This window comes from Elgaria multicarinata, chromosome 16, assembly GCF_023053635.1.
Source record: "Elgaria multicarinata webbii isolate HBS135686 ecotype San Diego chromosome 16, rElgMul1.1.pri, whole genome shotgun sequence".
Classification (NCBI taxonomy): domain Eukaryota; kingdom Metazoa; phylum Chordata; class Lepidosauria; order Squamata; family Anguidae; genus Elgaria; species Elgaria multicarinata.
In genome coordinates, this window is record NC_086186.1 from 13,279,739 (window position 1) to 13,302,768 (window position 23,030).

At 47.8% G+C, this 23,030-nt stretch overlaps 1 protein-coding gene across 1 annotated transcript; it reads right to left on the reverse strand.

The window, feature by feature from the left end:
* Positions 1–575: 575 nt before the first annotated feature.
* Positions 576–22,418, reverse strand: LEO1 (LEO1 homolog, Paf1/RNA polymerase II complex component). The gene is made up of 12 exons (XM_063142508.1): positions 22,320–22,418; positions 19,982–20,776; positions 17,080–17,184; positions 15,094–15,188; positions 13,041–13,186; positions 11,437–11,521; positions 9,806–9,900; positions 8,376–8,510; positions 7,701–7,836; positions 4,917–5,103; positions 4,363–4,460; positions 576–875 (listed from the first exon to the last, which is right to left on the reverse strand). Exons 1-12 carry the CDS (start codon positions 22,375–22,377, stop codon positions 768–770), a joined length of 2,043 nt encoding a protein of 680 aa, XP_062998578.1. The 5' UTR covers positions 22,378–22,418; the 3' UTR covers positions 576–767.
* Between the last annotated feature and the right edge of the window lie 612 nt (positions 22,419–23,030).

The window sequence follows — 23,030 nt, forward strand, 5'->3', positions numbered from 1 at the left end:
GTCAAGGGAGGTTTTTTTTCAGGAGTGGATGCACCCCTGCTTCCTTCAAGGCAGTGGGGACACCACACCATCCCGTAGAGATGCATTCACCACTTCCCTGATCCATCCAGTCAGCCCCCCCCCGGTTGAGGTTGTCTTGGCCCGCAGACGAAACACTAGTCTGGGAATTTCCTCTTGCAGTTTATAACTGTGATCTTCCCAGATCAGAACCCACACTTAACCTCAACACGTGTCCCACTTAATTGCTTTTTTAAATTTATTTTTAAAATCTTTTTATTTGGGCCTTTACTAGATTTCCTTGGTTATTTGGGTCATTAATTTCATGCAGCCGTGTAGAATTTCTCATCTCAACCTGCTGTCTGCCAGACGCCTTGGACTGCTGGCGGGGAAGCGCACGGCACAATGACATCACGTCGCACACTTTGCCTTTACTAAACGCTACAGGGAGACGAGATGCCGGGTGGAGACTCGTCAGCAGTAATATTTCATTTCGGCCTAGTAAAGCTTAATGATCCAACAGCAACTTGGATTTGAGGAGTACAACGTTCTCCAGGGTGAACGACAGCCAGTCCTAATAAAAAAGCCCCAACAAGAAGCTTTATTCGTTTGGGGGTTACAGATATTTGTGCACGTTTCTTCTGTCCAACCGGGGGCGGGGGGTTATCCACCGGGGTTTACTTATGTTGTGGCTGCAAAAGAACAGCATAGTCTCTCTCACTCTATGTATATAAAAAAAAACTATTGTCAAGTTTTAGACTTGCTTGGCATTATGCTTCCTCATCTTCATCTTCCTCATCACTGATCACGTATTTCTTATGCTTCTTGCTCGCCTTGTCGTCGTCTTCTGCTTTCCTTTTGCCAGAAGGCTCGCCCTCCTGCAGGGGAAACAGAGACGTTTTAGGCCAAACGGACCATTTCGCTTCCGGAAGAGGCTCGCGTTCCCGTCTGAGACCATCCTTGCTCCAAGAAACGGGCCTTTAACGCTCCTGACAAGGAGAAAAGATGCTCCCTTCTGGTTGGGCTAAGTGAAGATAAACCTTGGAACGTCTAGACACAACTACTCAGTAGATGTCCGCTGAGAAACAGACAAAATTAAAGTTGTGGTGACGGCCGCCGCTTTGGATGGCTTTAAAGGGGGCTGGAAAGATTCCTGGGAGCAGAAGGCTATCAATGGCTACTGGCCCTGATGGCTATGTGCTACCTCCAGTATTAGAGGCAGTAAGCCTTATATTGTTGTTCTCTACCTCGATCCAAAGGGAGAGGCAGGTAATAAATACATATTATTATTATTATTATTAATTATTATTATATTATATTATATTTATTATATACACCAGCTGCTGAGGAACATGGGTGGTAGGATGCTGTTGCAGCTGTGTCCTGCTTGTGGGGTCCCTGTTCGATCTCTGGTTGGCCACTGTGTGAACAGAGTACTGGACTAGATGGACCCTTGGTCTGGTCCAGCCTGGGTCCTCTTAAAACCAGCCTTCTGAACCCAAATAAAGATGGCGCTGGAGGCCGGTGCGGTGCTTTTCAGTGTGCCAGACTCCCAGTGAAAAACAAAATGATGTTTTAGGAATAAAGGTCAGGAATCCTGGTGAGTCGCTAAGACAAGTATCGTGGGCACAGGGAGGCCCGCAGCCGCCATGCTAAGAGACCTCAGCTCCAGCAGGGCCTTTCGGGTTATTTATTATTATTATTATTATTTAGAATATTTATATACCGCTCCCCATTGAAAATTTTCGGAGCGGTGTACAAGGAAAAATGAAAATAAAAACAGAATAAAACAGTTAAAACAAAATTTAAAAGAAGCAATAACAGTAATCCAAGGCTGCATGTTAAAGAAAGGCTTCTTGGAATAAAGATGTTTTCAGGAGGCGCCGAAAGGAGTACAAGGTTGGAGACTGCCTGACCTCCAGAGGCAGGGAGTTCCACAGGAGGGGCGCCACCACGCTGAAGGCTCTTCCCCTGGTGGACTCCAAACTGGTTGCAGTTTAGTTGGGGCTTTCGAAGGGAGAGGAGGGAAGTAGCCGCGTGCTTCTTATAGAACATATATTGCAAGGCTAGATCCGGCATGGGCTTGAAGGTATGGGGGCAATACGAGGCACTAACTCAGAAATCAGTCCGGGGAGCAGAAGGGAGCTTAATCAGGTGTCAAGATGGAACTCGCACCCTTCACTTTACACTTCTGTGCCCCCCAGGGGCCAGAAAGACCATGCAAATGGCTGGAAGGTAACTTTCGAACCCTTCCCACCGAAGGGAGACATGCGCTCTTGCACAACGGACACGTTGCAGGAAGCACTGGGGGCAGCGCGGGAGTTCTGCAGGCAGCTTCTGCTGTGGCAATGGAACGGAACTGAGCACCGGTGCCAAGTACGGGAATGAGGTGGCCAGCTCTGCTATCCGCTTCATCGCTGAACTGGGTAGAACAGGCAGTTCACACGCCACAAAGAAAGCGAGGTAAGTCACTGGCGCGTGGAAATCAAACTCAAAGTGCATCCAAGTCACAATGCATTAAAAACAGGTGTTATGGAGCTGAACAAGTGGAGGGTGCGTGTGTGTGTGTGTCAAAGACACTCCTTGTCTGGGACGTTGTTTGGTTTAAGGCTGGCCCCAATTCAATGCGAGATCTATACGCACGAATTGAGATACCTCTTGGTTTTACCAAGGGCCTACTGCTCTAAAAAGGCTCGAATTCCTGAATGAAGACAGAACTTTTCAAACTGAACGAAGGCCAAGTTGGGTCTGCCCCCCCCCCCCAACTGTTCGCCAGCTGCCTCCAGGACACGCAAACCCATCTCGGCATGGAATTCTGTTTGCAATTCCGCCCAAATTCACTTCTCCATTTCGGTGTCCCTCCTGGAAATCTTTGCGAAACTCAAACGCTCGTTTCACCCGAAATGGCCGACACCATTGGCCCCCAAAGCGTTATCCCCTGGATCATTTTTGGAGAATGACAATGTACGAACGTTTAAAACGAGAGGCAAACAGAAGCGCAAATGCCTGAGCATCCCATAATTTTGGGCACGTGCTGAGGTTCTCCTCTCTCTGGTGCATGCGTTTTCTTTTTTAATGTTTAAGCGCCCCCATGTGGTGTAGTTGAACTTTGGCAGTCAAACCAAAGCGGCTTTTAAGATGGAAGGCAAAAAAAGGGAAACGCATCAGCACAGGTGATCCATCTGTTGTCTTTTACCTAGATGGAAATGAGAAGTTCAAGACAGCAGAAAGAATCCATAAGCACAGTGGAACTGCTGATTATTTTGTTTTGGTCAGAAGACTCCTCTCCTCTCCCACATCACTAACTGCTTTCGAAACCGCCCCACACCTTCACCTTCAAAAGAAGTTTGTCATGCAGCATGACTACATACAACGTAGCACGATTCTGTGCATCTGCTCTCACCTGCAGAAAAACTATGATAAATCAAGGCTAGTAAGCCTTTATAGAGGCACCATTACTATTACGTTTATGACATCTTGTGTTTCAGATACATGACTCTTGTTCCTGTCTTTAACTGGATGGCTTTCATAAGAGTTGTAATTGTAGTTACCCGTATTTTCCGGCGTAGAAGACGACTGGGCGTATAAGACGACCCCCAACTTTTGAGAAGATCTTCCTGGGTTAAAAAGTCATCTTATACTGGGCGTATAAGACGACCCCCCAACTTTTGAGAAGATTTTCCTGGGTTAAAAAGTCGTCTTATACGCCAGAAAATACAGTATTTTAACCTCTCGGTTAACGACTCTTGCCTCCCTGTTCTTAATTTGGCTTGCTTTTATAATGACTGTATCTTGCTTTTATGATTATTGTATTTCTAGCTATTTTTAATCCGGTGGTCTATGACCGTAATAAATATGATTGGTGCAGCAGAGTAATAAAATAAAAATAAAACGAAGCCCATTTGTTTTCCCGGGCTCCAGAGGGCAGATCCTGAACCAAAGGGTTCAAATGACAAGGAAAGGGCATTTCGGCTAAACATGAGGAAGGCGCTCCTGACGGCATAGGCTGTTTGACGTCAGCACCAGATGTCTGGGAAAGGTGGAGGACTCCTCTTATTAGAGGATTTTAAGCAGATGCTGGATGGGTCACCCATTTGGGACGCTGTAGCTGTGGACTTCCTGCAGCGGGGGTGGGTGATTCTTTTGTTCTGTTGATATTGGTGTCGTCATGATTTCATGAACATGCCTTCATCTCGCAAAACCCCGATTCGTAGATGAAGCCCTAGTTAAGACAAAGTTTCCCAGCGCTCCACCGGCCTTTAGCAAATCAAGCTCACAAGCGCAGAGCATTCCACAATTCAGACCCAAATGGCAGCCAACGGAACCGCGTTGCCGCCCCAAAGAGACCCCTGCGGCTTCCCTTACCTCGTCACTGTTCAGCTTCTTTGCCTTAAGCAATCGCTGCGCTTTATCTTCGTCTGAGCCTTCGTCACTGTCTGAAGAATAAATCCTGGCCCGCTCCTCTGGAAGGGAAACGGACGCATTACTCTTCAAGAACAAAGCAACTGACACAATCCAGTGACAGAAGCCGACCGTAGCTCAGAAACACCCCCATGTTTAACTAAAGCGACCCTGGGCCACTCGCTCCACGAGGCGGGTTCCTGACATGGAAAACGTAGGCCCGAGCCAGTTGTGATCAGCGGCAGGCATTTGCTTGTGATCGTCGGCCGCTGCAAACGCAGAGCAGCGCATCTCTGCTGTGCAAATCGGAAGACAAAAGCCAGCTAGGGAGTGAACAAAGCAAAGCCGACAGCTAAGAATGAAACCATCGGGCGACCAGCTGGCCGAGGCACCGTTTGAGAAGATGGCTCCCCACCATAGCTAGGCTCATGGCGATGTCCGTCCCCGTTTGGGGAAAGCAGATTTCAAAAGCCACGCATCAGATTGAGTCGCGCGAGCTGTGGGCGAGGCGGGCGTACCTCTTATTCCGCCTTTATATCTGTTCTTTATGGCCGCCAGGCTGATGGCCTCTTCCCCTTCATCCTCTTCGTCGTAGCGATCCGGCTCCAAGTAGCTGGCGCTCAGCCCCCGCTGGTGCTGCTTCTCTCGCATCCGCCGCTGCTGAGACTCTCTGCGAATGGAAGCACGCAGCCTCTCCTCCTCTTTCTGCCCGGGGAGAGGGAGGGAAATAATAATAATAATAATAATAATAATAATAACAACAACAACAACAACAATAATAATAATAATATTTCTTACCCGCCTCTCCCTCTGGATCAAGGCGGGGAACAACGTTAAATACAAAAATATCATAAAATGCATAAAACTGATTAAAAAACATATAAACCGGATACAATATTAAAATAACAATCGGGCATCTTAAAATCCATCTGGGTAGGCCTGCTGGAAGAGATCAGTCTTCATGGCTTTCTTAAATTCAGAGAGAGTATTAAGTTGACGACCCTCTCCCGGCAGGCCATTCCACGGCCTGGGAGCGGCAGAAGAGAAGGTCGTCGGGGTAGCAGTTGTCAGCGTAGTTTTGGCTGACTGGAGTAAATTCTTCCCAGAGGACCTGAGTGTGCGGAGCGGACTGTGTGGCGGAAGGCAATCCCGCAGGTAGCCTGGACCCAAACCATGAACATACGTGTGTGTGTGTGCCAAGGGAGGCATGGAGATTTCGCGCACAGGGCTTGGCCTCTGCGTTGCCTGGCTCCCTCCACCTCCTTGCAGCAGTGAGGGTGCTTCCAAAGTCCCACCTCCTCCCTGCCACTCTCCCCACTTTTAAAGCCTCATTCCTGACCCTACTACCCGTGCAGCAGAACGAAGCGGTAGGATCCCACAGAGGACCGTCTCCCTTCAGACCGCAAGTGAGGGAAGCCTTTTATTAATCTTTGAACGCTTCCCCACATTAAAACTCCCTGCCAGCGAGCGAGCGAGAAAAATATCTAACGCAACAGCGAGACACATTCCAGCACCACCTCTGGGCCGGTGTTGGGGGTCAGCATTGTTGGGCACCTGCGAAGACTCACTGGGGACCCTTCTGGCCCTGCTGCGGTCTTCCCTGCAAGACACTGCTTGGTTCGTTGAGTTGAGTCAGCCGGCGTTTTCTGCACTCCGTGGCCTGGATTATATAAGCTGATCTGTCTTTTGGAGTCTGGCAGATGAATGTTTTTGTTTTTAGGTTAAACGCTGCAGCCTAAGTGCCAGAAACTACACATTCTTGCCTGGCAGTACCTATATAAAACAATTGTCAGCTTCAGATGGTGGCCCCGTTCAGAAGACACCTTAAGCCACGGCTTTAACCACGGTGGTTAAGCCAGAAAGCCGGGCAGTGTTCAGAAGACACCTTAAACCATGGCTTTAACCACGGTGGTTAAGCCAGAAAGCCGGGCAGTGTTCAGAAGACACCTTAAACCATGGCTTTAACCACAGTGGTTAAGCCAGAAAGCCAGGCCGTGTTCAGAAGACACCTTAAACCATGGCTTTAACCACGGTGGTTAAGCCAGAAAGCCGGGCAGTGTTCAGAAGACACCTTAAACCATGGCTTTAACCACGGCGGTTAAGCCAGAAAGCCGGGCAGTGTTCAGAAGACACCTTAAACCATGGCTTTAACCACAGTGGTTAAGCCAGAAAGCCAGGCCGTGTTCAGAAGACACCTTAAACCATGGCTTTAACCACAGTGGTTAAGCCAGAAAGCCGGGCAGTGTTCAGAAGACACCTTAAACCATGGCTTTAACCACGGTGGTTAAGCCAGAAAGCCAGGCCGTGTTCAGAAGACACCTTAAACCATGGCTTTAACCATGGCAGTTAAGCCAGAAAGCCGGGCAGTGTTCAGAAGACACCTTAAACCATGGCTTTAACCACGGTGGTTAAGTCAGAAAACCAGGCAGTGTTCAGAAGACACCTTAAACCATGGCTTTAACCACGGTGGTTAAGCCAGAAAGCCGGGCAGTGTTCAGAAGACACCTTAAACCATGGCTTTAACCACAGTGGTTAAGCCAGAAAGCCAGGCAGTGTTCAGAAGACACCTTAAACCATGGCTTTAACCACAGAGGTTAAGCCAGAAAGCCAGGCAGTGTTCAGAAGACACCTTAAACCATGGCTTTAACCACGGCAGTTAAGCCAGAAAGCCGGGCAGTGTTCAGAAGATACCTTAAACCATGGCTTTAACCGCAGTGGTTAAGCTAGAAAGCTGGGCAGTGTTCAGAAGACACCTTAAACCATGGCTTTAACCACGGTGAAAAAGGGAGAAAGCCTTATTCACCATGTTTAAAGCCATGTTTTAAAGTGTCTTCTGAACAGGGTCATACTTTCTGGCTTAACCACTGTGGTTAAAGCTGTGGTTTAAGGTGTCTTCTGAACGGGGCCATTGAGTTTCATGATGTCTGACCAATATGCAGTTACTCTTATTTCTTCTGCTGAGTTCCTACGAGTCCTTGCTTCTCCCCTGCCTTTCCCACCCCTGCTGTTTTCTGGCTCTGCCCGATTGGACTCATTCACCCCATTTGTTCCAAGCGGCCCATTCGTCCCCCACAGAGAGGACAACGTAGGTTATTTTCTATGGCAGATCAGACTCCTTTCTCGCTCGACGTCAACAAAGGCTTCGTAGCCTTGGAGCAGAGAGTTCAAAGATGCTGTCCAGCCAAGCGTACTGATAACAGTGCAAGGGTTTGGAAAGGAGGAGAGGGGGGGAAAAACACACAGTCAAAACAAAGAGCAGCTTAGAAGGAAAAGCTCTAAGATCCCCATGAGCAAAAATGTACCTTGATCATTTCGGTGCGCTGGGACTCCGGATCCCGGCCAGCCATGGGCAAAATGCGGATCTTTTGGGTCTTTGAACATCGGTCCGCGAGGGAAAGCGTCATCTTTCTGTGCGTGGCGCTGTCTGTCGAGTGAGGCCTGTCGGAGGATTGTCGTCAGGTTAAAACACTCCTTTCGGGGAACGTCAGTTTTCAGCGAATAATTACAGCACGCCAAGAAATAAATGCCGCTAAAAAGTGGGGCTGGTAGACGGCTGGCTGGAACCTGTGGCCCTCGAGATGCTGCTGAACTCGGACTCCCATCAGCTCCAGCTGGGATGCCTGTATAGGCAGAGGTAATGGGAGTTGTAGTCCAAAAAGATCTGGAGAGCTACAGGTCCCCCTTCTTTGCATTAGAGGAAAACAGCGTGCCACCTCTCCATTGGGAGGAAAAAAGCAGCAGCTAAGGAGAACACTATCGTAGAATGCCTTCCCAATGGATTTACTTTGGCCTTCACTGCTTCTTAGTACATTACCTGGGAAGTGAGAAATGACGATCCTTCAACCACAGTCCCCTGAGGATGCATGGCTTCTGTTAAATCCATTCTGCCTGTGTTTAGCGGACTGTCAGGTGTCCTTCCATTCCCTCGTCCGCTCATTGACGGAACCGGACTTTTATAACCAGAATTTCGTGCTTACCGGAAGGTTAGTTTCGTTTTGAACACCGCCTGCCCCTGAAGACCCGTCCCTTGTCTGATGAAGAGATGGTTGTGATCGCCCTGCAAGGGTGCTTTATACACGTCGAAGACCTCGTTCCCCAAATGCAGCGACATGCTTCAAAAGGAGAGGGGAAATGTTCCCGTTAGCTTTGCTTATCGTTGGGGGGCGGGATTGTAACAGGGACTGGACAACAAGACCACATCACACCAGCTCTTTTCCAGGTTCCCTGGCTGCCAGTCCAAGTCCGGGCCCAATTCAAAGGGCTGGTATTAACATTCAAAGCCCTCAACAGCTTGGGGTCAGGTTAACTGAAGGAACGTCGCCTCCTCCCATAAGTACCTGCCCGGAGCCTAAGGGGGTCTTTCTCCACGAGACCCTGCCTAAGGAACTGAGGCAGGTGGCTACCAGGAGGAGGGCCTTCTCTGCCGTGGCACCCCGGCCGTGGAATGAGCTCCCCGAGGAGGTTCGCTTGGCATCTACACTATATTCTTTCAGACACCAGGTGAAGACCTTTTTATTCTCTCAGCATTTTAACAGTTTATCATCTTAGTTTTTTTTTTAAACTTTGCTCTTTTAAATCTGTATTTTAAATCCATATTAATCTTTGCATTGCTGCTTGGTTTTACCCTGTTTGGGCTTTTACAGTGTACTTTTTTACTGTGGTTCCTTTTATACTTTGAATTCATACTTCATGGTTTTAATTACTGTGAAATGCCCAGAGAGCTTTGGCTATATTGGGCAGTACAGAAATGCAATAAATAAGTAAATTACAATAAAGCCAACTTCTGTTGGTGTATTGAAATGCCTTTTTATATTTAACTCAGTCATTTCCTCTCACCTTGGCCATACCCCTCCAACCCACTTCCCGGTTTCACTTAGGCAATGAACCTTAGAGCAAGAGCCTGCAAAATATTTTTTTTTTAATGGACAGTGCCTAGTTTAATATAAGAGATGCTTTAAGGTGGGTTCCCGCATTGAGCAGGGGGTTAGACTTGATGGACTTGGAGGACCCTTCCAACTCTATGATTCTATGATCTAAAAATATATTATCACGATCTGTTTGTAAGTCCGGCTTAGCCTGTAAAGACCCACAACAGCAATTGCCTCAAGAGGACAAAAGTCTCAGAGACCCCCGCTTAGAAACCACAGACGTCTTTAGACAGACATTACAAAATTTGGGGGGTGGGGAAATGTGAACGCCTCCTCGAAAGCTTTCCCCTCCAATGCAGCGAACGGCAACTGCGGACATCTGCAATCTCCAAATCTTCCAAGGCCTTATGTACAAGGGCCAAAGAGGTGAACCCAGGGGAGACACATGTGAACGAGAACTTAAGACAGGGCCTCTAAACCGAGCGACAGGCTGCTGCAGTTCACAAGAACAGGCCGGGCGGAAGCAGGCGGAAACTGACCTTCCGTCGGACCATTTGACTATCCGAGCGTTGCTCTCCCGAACCTCGCTCCCCTCTTCATCCCGGCGCGTGCGCCAGCGGATGGTGTTCTCCACCTGTCGGGACACAAAGTGGCCACGCGCAGAAAAGATGTCGTGAATAAGACGCCGACTGCTTTTGCGAGACATATGGCCGGGGAGGAGAGAAGACTTGCAGTCATGTCATGCGTGGCGTAGCGGCTAAAGTGTCGGACTGGGAGTCAGGAGATCTGGGTTCTAGTCCCCACTCGGCCATGGAAACCCACTGGGTGACTTTGGGCCAGTCACAGACTCTCAGCCCAAGCCACCTCACAGGGTTGTTGTTGGGAGGCTAAAATGAGGATTATGTACACCACCTTGGGTTCCTTGGAAGAAAAAAGGCAGGGTGTAAATGCAATAAATAAATAAAGTCATTGATCGCTATTTGGACAAATGGCTGAACCCATGTTTGCAGTATTTAATTAGTTGCAATGTATCTGTTGAAAATCCTTAAGATGGTGCTTATGGGACAACAAAGGAATCCAGTATACTGCGAGGGAAGGGCGGCTCTGGGCCTTTTTTGCAAAACCTTTGGCACAATCCCCCCTGCCCATTTGACCTCACCCCCCTCCTGCCTGCCTCCGTCTGTTGCCTCCACGGTGGCCAATTTTAGATTGTAAGTCCCTTGAACCAGGGACCTACCTACCTTCTAGTTATGGTGTAACGTGTGCTTTGGCGTCAGGCCCAAACTCTGCCTTGCACTGTTTCACGGGCAAATTCTTTCTCTCTGAGCCTCAGCAATTTGCCTTCTTAGCTTTCCTTCCATAAAATGGCTATTTTGATCTGATTGTCGGGGGCTCAAATCGGTGGTTTGGAATTTGGGGGTCAAGCCCACTCTTTGCCTTTCATGACAAGCCACACCTCCCAGGTAGCCATTTCGTTCTGGTGCCCACGGCGTTTTAAATATTATCATGCCCATGCATTGCCATAGTGCTGTAGATGCCAGCTCAAATCTGGATTCTGTATACGTAAGAAAAGCAATCCTTTGCATTTATATAGCTCTTTGAATACGACAATGCTTCGCATCCATTTGCCACAGCAATCCTTGCAACAAAGCTGTCAGGTAGTTTGGTGCTATGATCTCCATACTAGTGTGTGTGTGTGTGTGTGTGTGTGTGTGTGCGCGTGCTTGCTTAAGGCTACTAACCAACTTGACGTCGGAACTGAAATTTGAACAGGGGACTTCCTGCTTCACCACTACAACTTATAGCCTTTATGCTACACCAGCTCTCAAAACAGAACTGACATTATTTACAAGTCCTACAGCAGAATTTTATTTATTTATTATTGCATTTATAGCCCGCCTTTTTTCCTCCAAGGAACCCAAGGCGGCGTACATAACCCTCCTCTCCAGTTTATCCTTACAACAACAACCCTGTGAGGAAGGTTAGGCTGAGAGTCTGTGACTGGCCCAAAGTCACTCAGTGGGTTTCCATGGCCGAGTGGGGATTAGAACCTGGATCTCCCGACTCCCAGTCCGACACTTTAGCCACTACACCACACTGATAGGTATAAACCTGTGTGCGTGTTGCGGCCGGGAGAGGGGGAAACGACACGTAGAATTTATTGTTATACCTTCAGTTTTAACCTCGTTCTGCCTTCTTCATCAAGCATCTCCTCATCTTCAAATTCATCCTCATAATACTGAGGATCAAAGGGCCTGTAATAAATCAAGGACACGTGAAGAGCCCTGCTGGATCAGTCCAAAGGTCCATCCAGCCCAGTATTCGTGTTCTCCACATTGGCCCACCGGACGCCTCGGAGGAGCCCACAAGCAGGACCCTTCCGCTCATGTTCTCCAGCACATGTCCTCTGATACTGGACGCAATCTCTTGCCACCGCGACTAGTAGCCACTGAAAGCTTTTTCCTGCCATGAATTTCTAATTCCCTTTCAAAACCATCTAAGGCAGCGGTTCTCAACCTGTGGGTCGTGACCCCTTTGGGGGTCGAACGACCCTTTCACAGGGGTCGCCTAAGACCATCGGAAAACACATATTTCCGATGGTCTTAGGAACCGAGCTACATAATTTTGCTACATAACAGTAGCAAAATTACAGTTATGAAGTAGCAACGAAAATAATTTTATGGTTGGGGGTCACCACAACATGAGGAACTGTATTAAAGGGTCGCGGCATTAGGAAGGTTGAGAACCACTGATCTAAGGGCATAATCGATGGCGCGTTTAGATAGAAAGAAGGCCTACAATTCCCATCGTGACCACCCCACCCAAGCGGGAACGGCTGAAGAGATGCTGGGAGTTGCAGGACTTCCTTCTGGCTAAGTATGCATAGGACTGCACCGTAAGGCATGATTAGACAGAAAAAGAGCCTACAACAGACTAGCGTTCCGCAGTTAGCCTGCGTTGTAAGCTATCACCAAGCCTTATGGGGGTGAACTCCGTAGGGAACGCATTACGATCCTGGTGAGAGGTCCTGCAATCAATACAGGAAAGCTACACACCCACGGACCCACAAATGCACTCGCCAGCTTGCCACTGGCAAGTACATCTTTTGCTCTGGCGAAAGAACATAAGAACATGGGAAGAGCCCTGCTGGATCAGACCAAGGGTCCATCTAGTCCAGCATTCTGTTCACCCAGTGGCCGACCAGGGACCCACAAAGCAGGGCATGAGTGCAGCAGCACCCTCCTGTCCATGTTCCCCAGCGACTGGTATTCAGGGGCGTCCTGCCTCTGATACTGCAGACAGCACATAGCCATCGGGGCTAGTAGCCATGGATAGCCTTCGCCTCCAGGAATTTGTCTCACGGCCTTTTAAAGCCATCCAAACTGGTGGCCGTCACGACATCTTGTGGAAGTGAGTTCCATAGTTTGACGATGCACTGTGTTCAACTATGCGCAGAGAAGAAAGAATGGAAGAGAATCCCACCACTCTCCTGTGCCCGGAGAAGCCCGAGGACCCTCCTTGATGCCACACCAACCTCAGAAGCATGAGGGGGTGGCAGCAGCTGAGACTTCATGCGACCTCGTAAGTGTCTGAGGCGCAATGTATGAGAGGCGCTCCCCATTCCTCTCTCCCCAGGTAAGACTTGGGGCCTTCCAGATGTTGTCGCCTACAACTCCCATGATCCCTCACCAGTGGCTACGCTGGCTAGGGCTGATGGGGGAGTTTTATTTTGGCATTTGCAGCCACAAGAGGCGCTGCTGTGGTTTTTTTTACCTGGGCTCCACACTGAGGAAGTTGGGCAGCTTGACGAAATACAAGTCGTTCCCCAGGTCGGTGTTCACTTTTGGGATCTCTACTTCTATCCGCGTTTCTGGGATAGGCTCCTCCTCCTGCTGATCCTCATTCAACCCGTTCTCATCCTAACGAAGCGGAGGGAGGGTGTGCGTGTAAGCCAAAGACGGAATGAAAGAAAGCAAATGGGAATAATGATTTTAACAACAATAACAGCAACAGCACTTCCACGCTAGATTCCATACAGTTTAAGATACTGACGGAAGTAATTGACTATGCCAGCTTCCACCTGGAGCCCTCCAGATATGTTAGACTACAACTCCCATCAGCCACCTGAGAGAGTGCCTTCTCCCCTACCATCCTGCCCGGTCACTGAGGTCATCCATCCTCTGATTGGGGTCCACCAGGGGAAGAGCCTTCAGCGTGGTGGCTCCCCTCCTGTGGAACTCCCTGCCTCTGGAGGTCAGGCAGGCGCCAACTTTGTACTCCTTTCGGCGCCTCCTGAAAACAACTTTATTCCAGGAAGCTTTTCCTTAAATGTCCAGCCATGAGTCACTGTTTTTGCTTCTTTTAAAATCTGTTTTAAGTGTTTTACTCGGTTTTTATTATCATTTTATCTTGTACACCGCTCCGAAATTTTCAGTCGGGAGCGGTATATTATTGCTGCAAGCTGCCTTGCGGGGGCTTCTGCCCTGAAAGGCAGCCAAAAAATGTTTTAAATAAATAAATAAAGTGACGTTAGCAGGGATGATGGGGGAGGCTGGGGCATGCCGGGGCACACAGCATCAAAAGCACTTCCACGCAGAAAGTTAGCTTAAGGAAAGAGGGGAATGGTGACCTCCCACTAGCCAAACAACCAACGGCAGCTGGGGGCTTTCTTTGACCCCTCCAACGTAACCCATGAGGGTCTCTGTGCCAAATGGCCATGTGCTGATTTGGGGGCAGACCTGCCATCCTTTTATGCTCCTGTCGTTGCCAGAAAACTAGGATTTCGGAGGCCATCCAAAATGTGGGCATTCAGTGTTTCCAAACCGTGCCTGGGGAAGAAGGAGCTGTTGGTTTGCCCCTCCATTGGGAGATGAGAGGACGGAGCAGGGCCTTCCCACCAGCCTAAGCAGTCTCCTTAATTTCTTTTTATTTTCTCCCTCTTCCCTCTATACACTTTTCCTTGTGTGTCATGTCTTTTTTTTTAGAATGTAAGCCTGAGGGTAGGGACTGTCTTCTTTACTGATACATTGTAAGCCGCTCCGAGAGCCTTTTGGCTGAGGTGCGGGATAAAAATACTCTAAATAAAATAAATAAATAAAAGACAGCTGGCCAGCAAGTATCCATCTTCCTCTGAGTTGGGCAGATCAGGAAGGGTGAGGGATGAGGCAAAGGGGAAGTTAATGCATATGTCCCACACCGTGCACGTAATATAATATGTGGCACAGCGTGGATATGCATGTATAATAACCCTTACTCCTATGAGGCCTTAAGAGTGCCTGGCCAATGAAAGGACAGGCCTAGAATGGTGAGAAAGGGGCTGAAGAAAAGCCAGTTGGTGGTAGGAGGAAGAGAAGGTGAGGAGAAAGCTGAAAGGACAGCAGAGGGAGGAGAGAGAGAAAAATCTTACGTTACATGTTTTCAACCTCAAACATCAAGTAATGGTAAACAATCTTTTTAAAAAGATCATCTTTTTTTGTTTTCACCTTTGGCAGTTTACTAGGATCTCAGCTGTCCTGAAATCCTAGTGATAGAGGGTGGGATATAAATGTTTTAATAAATAAATAAAATTTGCAGTATGTTTATTTTAAAAGTGTAAAGTTGCTCCAGTTGCAAGGGAAATGGGCAAACATATTTTTATCCAATCGTTCTCAGACTACTAGCCCCCATGGCGGGATCTGAACCAGTCTAATTAGATGATGCAAAAATGTGCAGGGATGAACACCTTAGAGGTCAAGTTCTTCGGTTCAATCCTATACTGAGCTGACAGTGCCAGAAGGGCAGGGTGACGTGCGCAGCCCCCATGCCAAAGACTGACAGATGCACTTACGATAGGTTGCCCTGGCGTTGGGGGCTTGTCTTCCCCATCACTCCCTGAAGAGATGTCATCTGCTCCTCCAAACAGATCCATTGCATCCCTGTTATCTTGCCCAGGAAATGAGACAGAAAGGTTATTATTTTGTCTCTTTCAAATGTATAAAGTAGAGGTTGGGGAAGGGGAGAGATTGGGTTGAGGATTTTTTTAAAAATGCATCATTTGTACAAAGAAAAGAATCTGCAAAGAACATGAAAGCTTTCTATCATTACACAGAAAAAATGTGTGTATCACATACAAAATTAAATATGACAAGAGAGAAAAGCCAGAGTGGTGAGGTGGTTAATGTTGCACCTAGTTTGGGCTGACCCAGGTTCAAATCCCGGCTCATCCACAAAACTTATTGGGAGATACTGGGCAAGGTGTACTCACGCTTTCTGACTAACCTACTTCAAAAGGTTGTTGTGAAGATTCTTTTTTTAAGGGCTCATTTATTGCATTTACATTCCGCCTTTTCCTTCAAGGAACTCAAGGTGTTGTACCAGGTTCTGCCTCACCCCTTTTATCCTTAGAACAACCCTATGAGGTAGGTTAGGCCGAGACACAGTGCGTGGAGGAAGGATAGGACAGAGGCAGAATAAATCAAGTTCTCCTAGTTCTCTGTTCCTTGCAAGCAGAGTGAGCTTTAAAACAAACACAGACCATACTTTGATTAAAGTTAGCTATGGCTCTCAAAGACCAGTCAACAAGCTTCCAGGTGTTGGATCCACTATGCAGAGAGGGCCTTTTCTGTGGTGGCCCCCCAATTCTGGAACAATCTCCCCGATGAGGCCCGCCTGGCGCCAACATTGTTATCTTTTCGGCGGCAGGTTAAGACTTTCCTTTTCTCCCAGGCACTTAACAGCATGTGTTGCGTTTTAACTGACTCCAAAACGAGCTTTGGCCTGGCTGAGTGTTTAAAAATTGTTTCAAATGTTAGCTGTTTTTATGCTTTTGTTTTTAAATTTTGTATACTGATTTTTAATGTTCAGTCTTTTTAATCAGCTAAAAACTTTTCTTTTTCCTATAGCTTTTAAAACTTGATTTTGTTCTGACTTTATACTGTTAGTTTTACCCTACCCAGTGCCTGTTTGCATTCTCTTCCCCTCCTTATTGTTTTATTATGGTTTTATTAGAATGTAAGCCTATGCGGCAGGGTCTTGCTATTTACTGTTTTACTCTGTACAGCACCATGTACATTGATGGTGCTATATAAATAAATAATAATAATAATAATAATAATAATAATAATAATAATCTAATCTTTTTAATCTTTGTAAACTGCCCAGAGAGCTTCGGCTATGGAGCGGTATATAAATGTAATAAATAACAATAACAACAACAACAACACTGAGTTCAAGTGTTAGAAAAAGAAAGCTATGTTAGCCAAAGTGAAGCCATTTTAGAAAGGAAGTAGAATTGCAGGCATTTCACAGCAAGCGAGAAGTCACGTCTATCCATAGGTGTCAGCTTGTTTCCCCCTTTATCTAACAAAAATAGTTACTTCTAGCTCCGGCCTGGAAGGTCATTGTTGATGTAGAACAAAGGAACAGTGTTGGTTGTTGTAAGACGAAAGGAATACAGAGCAAGATAACTGTTATGCTAAACTTTATGTTCTGATTGGCTAATACTGTTATTGGGCAAAGCCCAGACACTAACTATATAAAGATACTTAACTTTCGTTTTCTTTGTCTGACCACTCGCCTTTTAGAGCTCAGATCTTGATTTAAATCAATAAAGCGCTTTTTGAACCCTCTGTCGTTGTGAAAGTAGAGTCGTGCTTTGGGGCTAATTAGATCTCGCCCCTGGGCAAAAGAACCTTTGTCTAACACAAGGAAGCCTTCAGCTAAAGCATCTGGCATCCTCTGAGCCCTTGCTAGAAAGCAACTGACATCAGATGGCCCAAACACCTTGCAAATCGAACCCCGGCTCAAGCGGGAGGCAGGAAAAGGCGCGGCTTACTTTTTTGCCCTTCTGTATCACTATCCATTTCGGAATCCGAAGCGATTGGCTTCTTACGCTTCATGTGCAGGACTTCGTCATCACTGTCACTGCCTCTGGCAGACTCTGGAAAGAGGAAACGCCTGTCTTTTCACAGCTGAATGGGAATCTGTACACTTTCAAATATTGCATACCTTACTAGGTAACTTTACACGGACGGGTGCAAAACCTCAGGCCTGGAGGCCAAATTGGGCCAGCCCGGGGCCCCAATCCGTAGGTGGCCCCTCCTCCTCCCGGGATTCCAGCCCCTTTCCCATCCCCCAGCCCCATTTCTCCTGACTGCCGGTCGTTTGGTGGTTTCCCCCTTCCCATTTTTAAAGCCTGAGATGCCTCCCCTAAAGCTTGGTTACTAGCCTGTCTACGGCTGACTTTGGTCCCACCCACTGCCAACACAGGTGAGATCAAAGAGAGAGCAATGATATTATAACCTACCCAGAGACTTTGGGAGAGCTTTTAAAAAGAAGAAGCAAAAAGGTCAACGATTGAAATCCAAATCCTTTCTCTTCAAGGACAGGCTGCAGAACAGCAAAGGTGCGTAACTGGGGCAAAGGAAATTCACGATCTTAACCTCCGAGACAACGAGGAGGCTGTAGCTCCGTGTGAAAGGTCCTTGCAGTGAAGCTTATGTGGGAGCAGCGCGTTGGGAGTGGGACGTGGCTGGTTACCAGTGAGACAGGAGAGAATGCCGGGGAGGGGGCAGTTACGTCAGTTAGAAGGGGCAGTTGGGAGAGATGGAGGGAAAGTGATGCAAGGCTTGGGCAAAATGGGGACACTGGTGTTAACGTATAAGTTATGTATGCTGTTGTTGGAGGGGAAGGCTATCAACAGTGTTGGAAAAGTACCCTCTCCGAGGCAGAGTTGCTACGGTAGTTGCTAACGAAATGTTGCAAAACGTCTATGAGAAGCCATTCCAAGGATAAGCAAAATCAAGTGAACGTTCCCGTAAAGAACATTCAGTAGCTCTCTCTTTGTGTTGATGCTTGCCAAAAGAACATGCCATGTACTCTCTTCTCAGCTAGAAATTTCCTGTTAGATGGTGCCTACGTATTTGACACCAGAGAAGATAGTGTATAAAACCTAGCTACCTCCCTTGCGAGGTAGGCACATGCTTTGGGAGCAATTAGCTCTTGGGTCTCTTTATTCTGCAGAATAAACGTCGTTTGACTCATACCCTATTTCTTCGATTCTAAGATGCACTTTTCCCCCCAATATAAACATCTCTAAAAATCGGGTGCGTCCTTGAATCGCAGGTGCGTCTTAGGGTTCTTTTTTTCTGTTGGTGGTACTGAAATTAGTGTGCGTCTTACAATCAAAGAAATACGGTACTTCATCTCCTCTCCTCCTTGTGTGCTGTATTGGACTTCTTACACCAGGGAACGAGCAATTTTTGCAACGGAAGGCTATCAATGGCTACTAGTCCCGATGGCTATATATGAGCCGCAGTGTCAAAGGCATGGATGCCTCCTTACACTTATGTCCTGCTTGTGGGTTTGTTTATTTATTTATTTATTATTGCATTTGTATCACGCCTTTTTCCCTGCAAGGAACCCAAGGCGGCGTACATAATTTATTTATTTATTTATTTAATTAATTTATTTAAGGATTTTTATGGCGCCATTCAGCCAAAAAAGGCTCTCACAGCGGCTTACAAAAGTATTTCTTGACAGTCCCTGCCCACAGGCTTACAATCTAAAAGACATGACACAAAAGGAAAGGGGATTGGGAGGGTAATCCTGTCAGTATAATCCTCCTCCTCTCCACTTTATCCTCACAAAAACAACCCTGTGAAGTGGGTTGGGCTGAGAGTCTGTGACTGGCCCAAAGTCACCCAGTGGGTTTCCATGGCTGAGTGGGGACTAGAACCCAGATCTCCTGACTCCCAGTCTGACACTCTAGCCACTACACCACACTGGCTCCCACGGGTTTCCCATGGGTAGCTGCTTGGACACTGTGTGAACAGAATGCTGGGCTAAATGGACTTTTGTTCTGATCCAGCAGGGCTCTTCTGATGTTCTTGTTATTATACGGAATTGTTTTCATGTCCCTTATTCACCCAAAATACTTTGGCCCTTGTAAGAAAAGCCCAGGAGTGTCCTGTTTTCTAGACTGAACCCACACTGGTAGGGTTTGAATTCCTCCCCCATCCCCAAGAAGTATTTAGTTTACAACCTGCTTTGCATTCAGACGGTCCCTGCCACCTTCAAGGGAGGGCTGGGAAGCGTCCCTGTTGAAGACTGTGTAGAGCCTTGCCAGTCTGTTGAAAGAAGGGCCCAGTTCTTGATCAGAGTAACCTATGCTACTAGTTGCTAAGCTGAGTTGCTAAGGAAATGTTGCAAAATGTCTAAGAGAAGCCATGAAATTCTCAAGATAACCGAAATCAAGTGATTGTTCTCCAGGGAACAGTGAGTACTGTAGAGGCTTGCCAAGAAAATGTCTTACCACGTACTTTACTTTTCAGCCAGAAATGGGTGTATAAACACCTTGCTAACTGCTCTGCAAGGTGGGCACATGCTTTGCAGCAATTAGCTCTTGTTACTCTTTATTCTGCAGAATAAGCGCTGTTTGACCCACACTTCATCTCCTCTCCTCCTTGTGTGCTGAATTGGACTTGGTACACCAGGGAACGAGCCATTTTTGCTACAGTCAGTGAAAAGATGCCCGCCAGCTCTTTTGGACTACAACTCCCAGCATTCCTGACCATTGGACATGTTGGCTGGGGCTGCTGGGCGCTAGCTTGGCCAACAACGCCCGGCAGCTCTAGCCAGCTTAGCCAATAGGAAGGGCTGGAGTCAATGAGAGCCAAACCATCCGGAGGGCTACAAGCTGCCCAGCCCTGGTCCTTCACCTTCCCCCTCTAGCCTACCAGATTTGTGCTCGTGTTCCTCCTCGTCCTCCGAGAGCCGCCGCTCTTCGTCGTCCGAGTGCTGCGGCCTCTCGTCATCCGAGTTCTGCAGCTTCTCCTCATCCGAATGCTGCGGCCGCTCATCGTCGTCGTCCGAGTTCTGCACATTTTCTTCATCCGAATGCTGGGGCCTTTCGTCTTCATCAGAAATCTGCAGCTTCTCCTCGTCGGAAACTGGCAGCCTCTCTTCGTCCTCCGAGTTGTGCATTTTCTCGTCGTCCGAGTTCTGCAGCCTCTCTTTATCGTTGGGAATCCGAGCCCTCTCCTCGTCCTCCGAGTTCTTCTCCTCGTCCTCCGAGTGCTGCAGCCTGTCTTCGTCATCCGAGTGCTGGAGCTTCTCGTCCTCGTCCGACTGATCGCTTTTGTCTTCCCTCCCCCATTTCTCGTCCTCCGAGTGTGCTTTTTCAGATCCTTCTGCCTCGGAGTGGCGGCTGCCTTCCTCCGACCGGTGGTCCTCATCCTCGTCGTCATCGCGAGCAGCTTCCGAACCACTGTGCTGGTCAATATCCGACTGGTCGTTATCTTCACGTTCAGAGTGTCCTGAGGCTTCAGAGCGAATGTAGGACCGTTCGGACCGGTTGTCACTGCCACTATGGTGAGAAGCACCATCATCTTCGCTGTCATCACCAAACAATTCCTTATTACTGGGTTTCAAAGCCTCTTGGTCGTCTTCTCTCTCGCTCTCACTGCCAGAAATGTTACTGACAGAACCGATGTTCTCCTGATCAGAATCTGAATCAGATCCGGAATCAGAATCTGTTAAAAACAAACGTACGTAAGTGTTAACCAGAAGAGAATAAAATTAGACTGACACAATTTTAATGACTGATATTCCATCAGAAGGAAGCAAATTCACGAGACAAGAAATTAACCAATGCCCTGAACTAGTTTTCTTTGTTTGAATGACTGGCATCAATGAAAGCTCATCATAATGAAATAGAAGTTCAGCAACAGTTCTGATTCGAAAACAATATAAAAAGAGTAGCCATGAAAACATTCCTGAGGAGTCTTCGACTTGGGCCCACGCTATTGCTGCTCTATTGCATTGAGAATTACTGTTAGAGGCCAGTTGGTGAACAGTGGCTCAGCCTAAGCCTTACTCTGAAGTTTAACACAGCAAACACAGGAGGAGAGGAAGCAGTCGAGCTCTGCCTCCCGTCCTCACACGTGTGGCCCTCAACTCATGGGAGCCGATCCTCTGGGGAGGAGAGCCACCTGTGTCTGCACAGGGTCTCCCAAATAACCCATATTTTCCAGCATTCTGGAAAACAAATGGCAAACATGCGTATGGGACAAATGGGCTAGTAAAAATAGTTATGGGCTAATAACTCCTTTTACTAGTTATCGCTGACCACCTCAACAGGATTATGGTGAGCCGCGGAGGCCTATTTGAAAAGCAAGGTTGGTGGGGAGGTAAGCATGTATGATGCCGCCCTGAGAGTTTTAGAGGGAAAAGCAGGGTAGAAAAAGAGTACTAAAATAAAGGTGCAATCCTAGGCATATTTTGACAGAACAGAAGTCTTAAAAGCCATGGGAATGCTGGTGTGTGTGTGTGTGTGTTGTATGACTTCTTTCTGTCTACACATGAGCAGGATTGGGCCCTAAGGGTTGTATCCCATGTCAGCCCTTAAGAGTATACCCATTAGAATGAATGGGGCTTAAGCTAGTCCAATGTAGGGTGACCATATGAAGAGAAGGACAGGGCTCCTGTATCTTTAACAGTTGCATAGGAAAGAGAATTTCAACAGGTGTCATTTGTATATATGGAGAACCTGGTGCAATTCCCTCTTCATCACCACAGTTAAAGCTGCAGGAGCTATACTAGAGTGACCAGATTTAAAAGAGGGCAGGGCTCCTGCAGCTTTAACTGTTGTGATGAAGGGGGAATTTCACCAGGTTCTCCATATATACAAATGACACCTGCTGAAATTCCCTTTTCAATACACCTGTTAAAGATACAGGGGCCCCGTCCTCCTTTTCATAGGGTCACCCTAGTCCAATGGAACTACTCTAAATAGGGCTGACGTGGGACATACAGCACGTTAAGTCAGCTCTTCCCCCATTCCCCCGATGTACAAGGCTGGGTTGCGATAAGGCACTCTGCACATGCTCAGAGGGGCTGTTTTCTGCACGGCTGCTTTTCGCGCTCCAGGGGCTGAAACTCAGGCAAAAGGAGAAGCTTCGAAGGAAGGAAGAGAAAAGTGGGGGATGGAGAGAGCCGAGGAAGCCCCCCCCCCCAATCGCGCATGCGCGATGCGAAACCCTACCGCACGGCGCTCCCCTCCACCCCTCACGCCACCTTTTTGCTCCGGCTCGGTGTCGGCGTCGCTGCCGAACAGCTCCTCCATGTCCGCCATCGCGACGGAAGCCGAACTTCTCAGGCCAGTTCCTCCGAAGGACCGACACTCGACCGGAAGAGCGCGTCGCCAAACGTGACGTAAACAAGCTGCGACTGAAACGCACGAGAGGAAGAGGCGGGGCCTCACGCATAGAGGCGGCCTGGTTTATTTATTTAGAAACCCCAAACTTTTTATTTAAAGCCCTTCCATAAGGATAGAAACATTAAACCGACCTAACCTCACGTTTCGGTACAAAGAAGGGAAAGAAGCCCGTCGTTAGCCACAGTTCAGTTGACTCGCAGAAGTGGTGCCGCTCTAGACTTTTTAATCTCTATGGCGAAAGTCCTATAGAGGAGCGAAAAACTGGCCGGTATTTGGCCGGAAGTATATAGAGATAGAAAGTGTAGAGTCATACTACCTAACACTGAAGACAATTCCTAGTTCCTTTACCCCCTCACCCACCCCAAGCAGGAAGTGGCAGCTACCTATTCAGCACAAGCAGAAGTCTAGAATTTTTAGTGTAGCTGCGATCGGGCGCAGCCGCGTCCGAGAATGGCCCCGTTCAGAAGACACCTTAAACCATGGCTTTAACCACAGTGGTTAAGTCAGAAAACCAGGCTGTGTTCAGAAGACACCTTAAACCATGGCTTTAACCACAGTGGTGAAGTCAG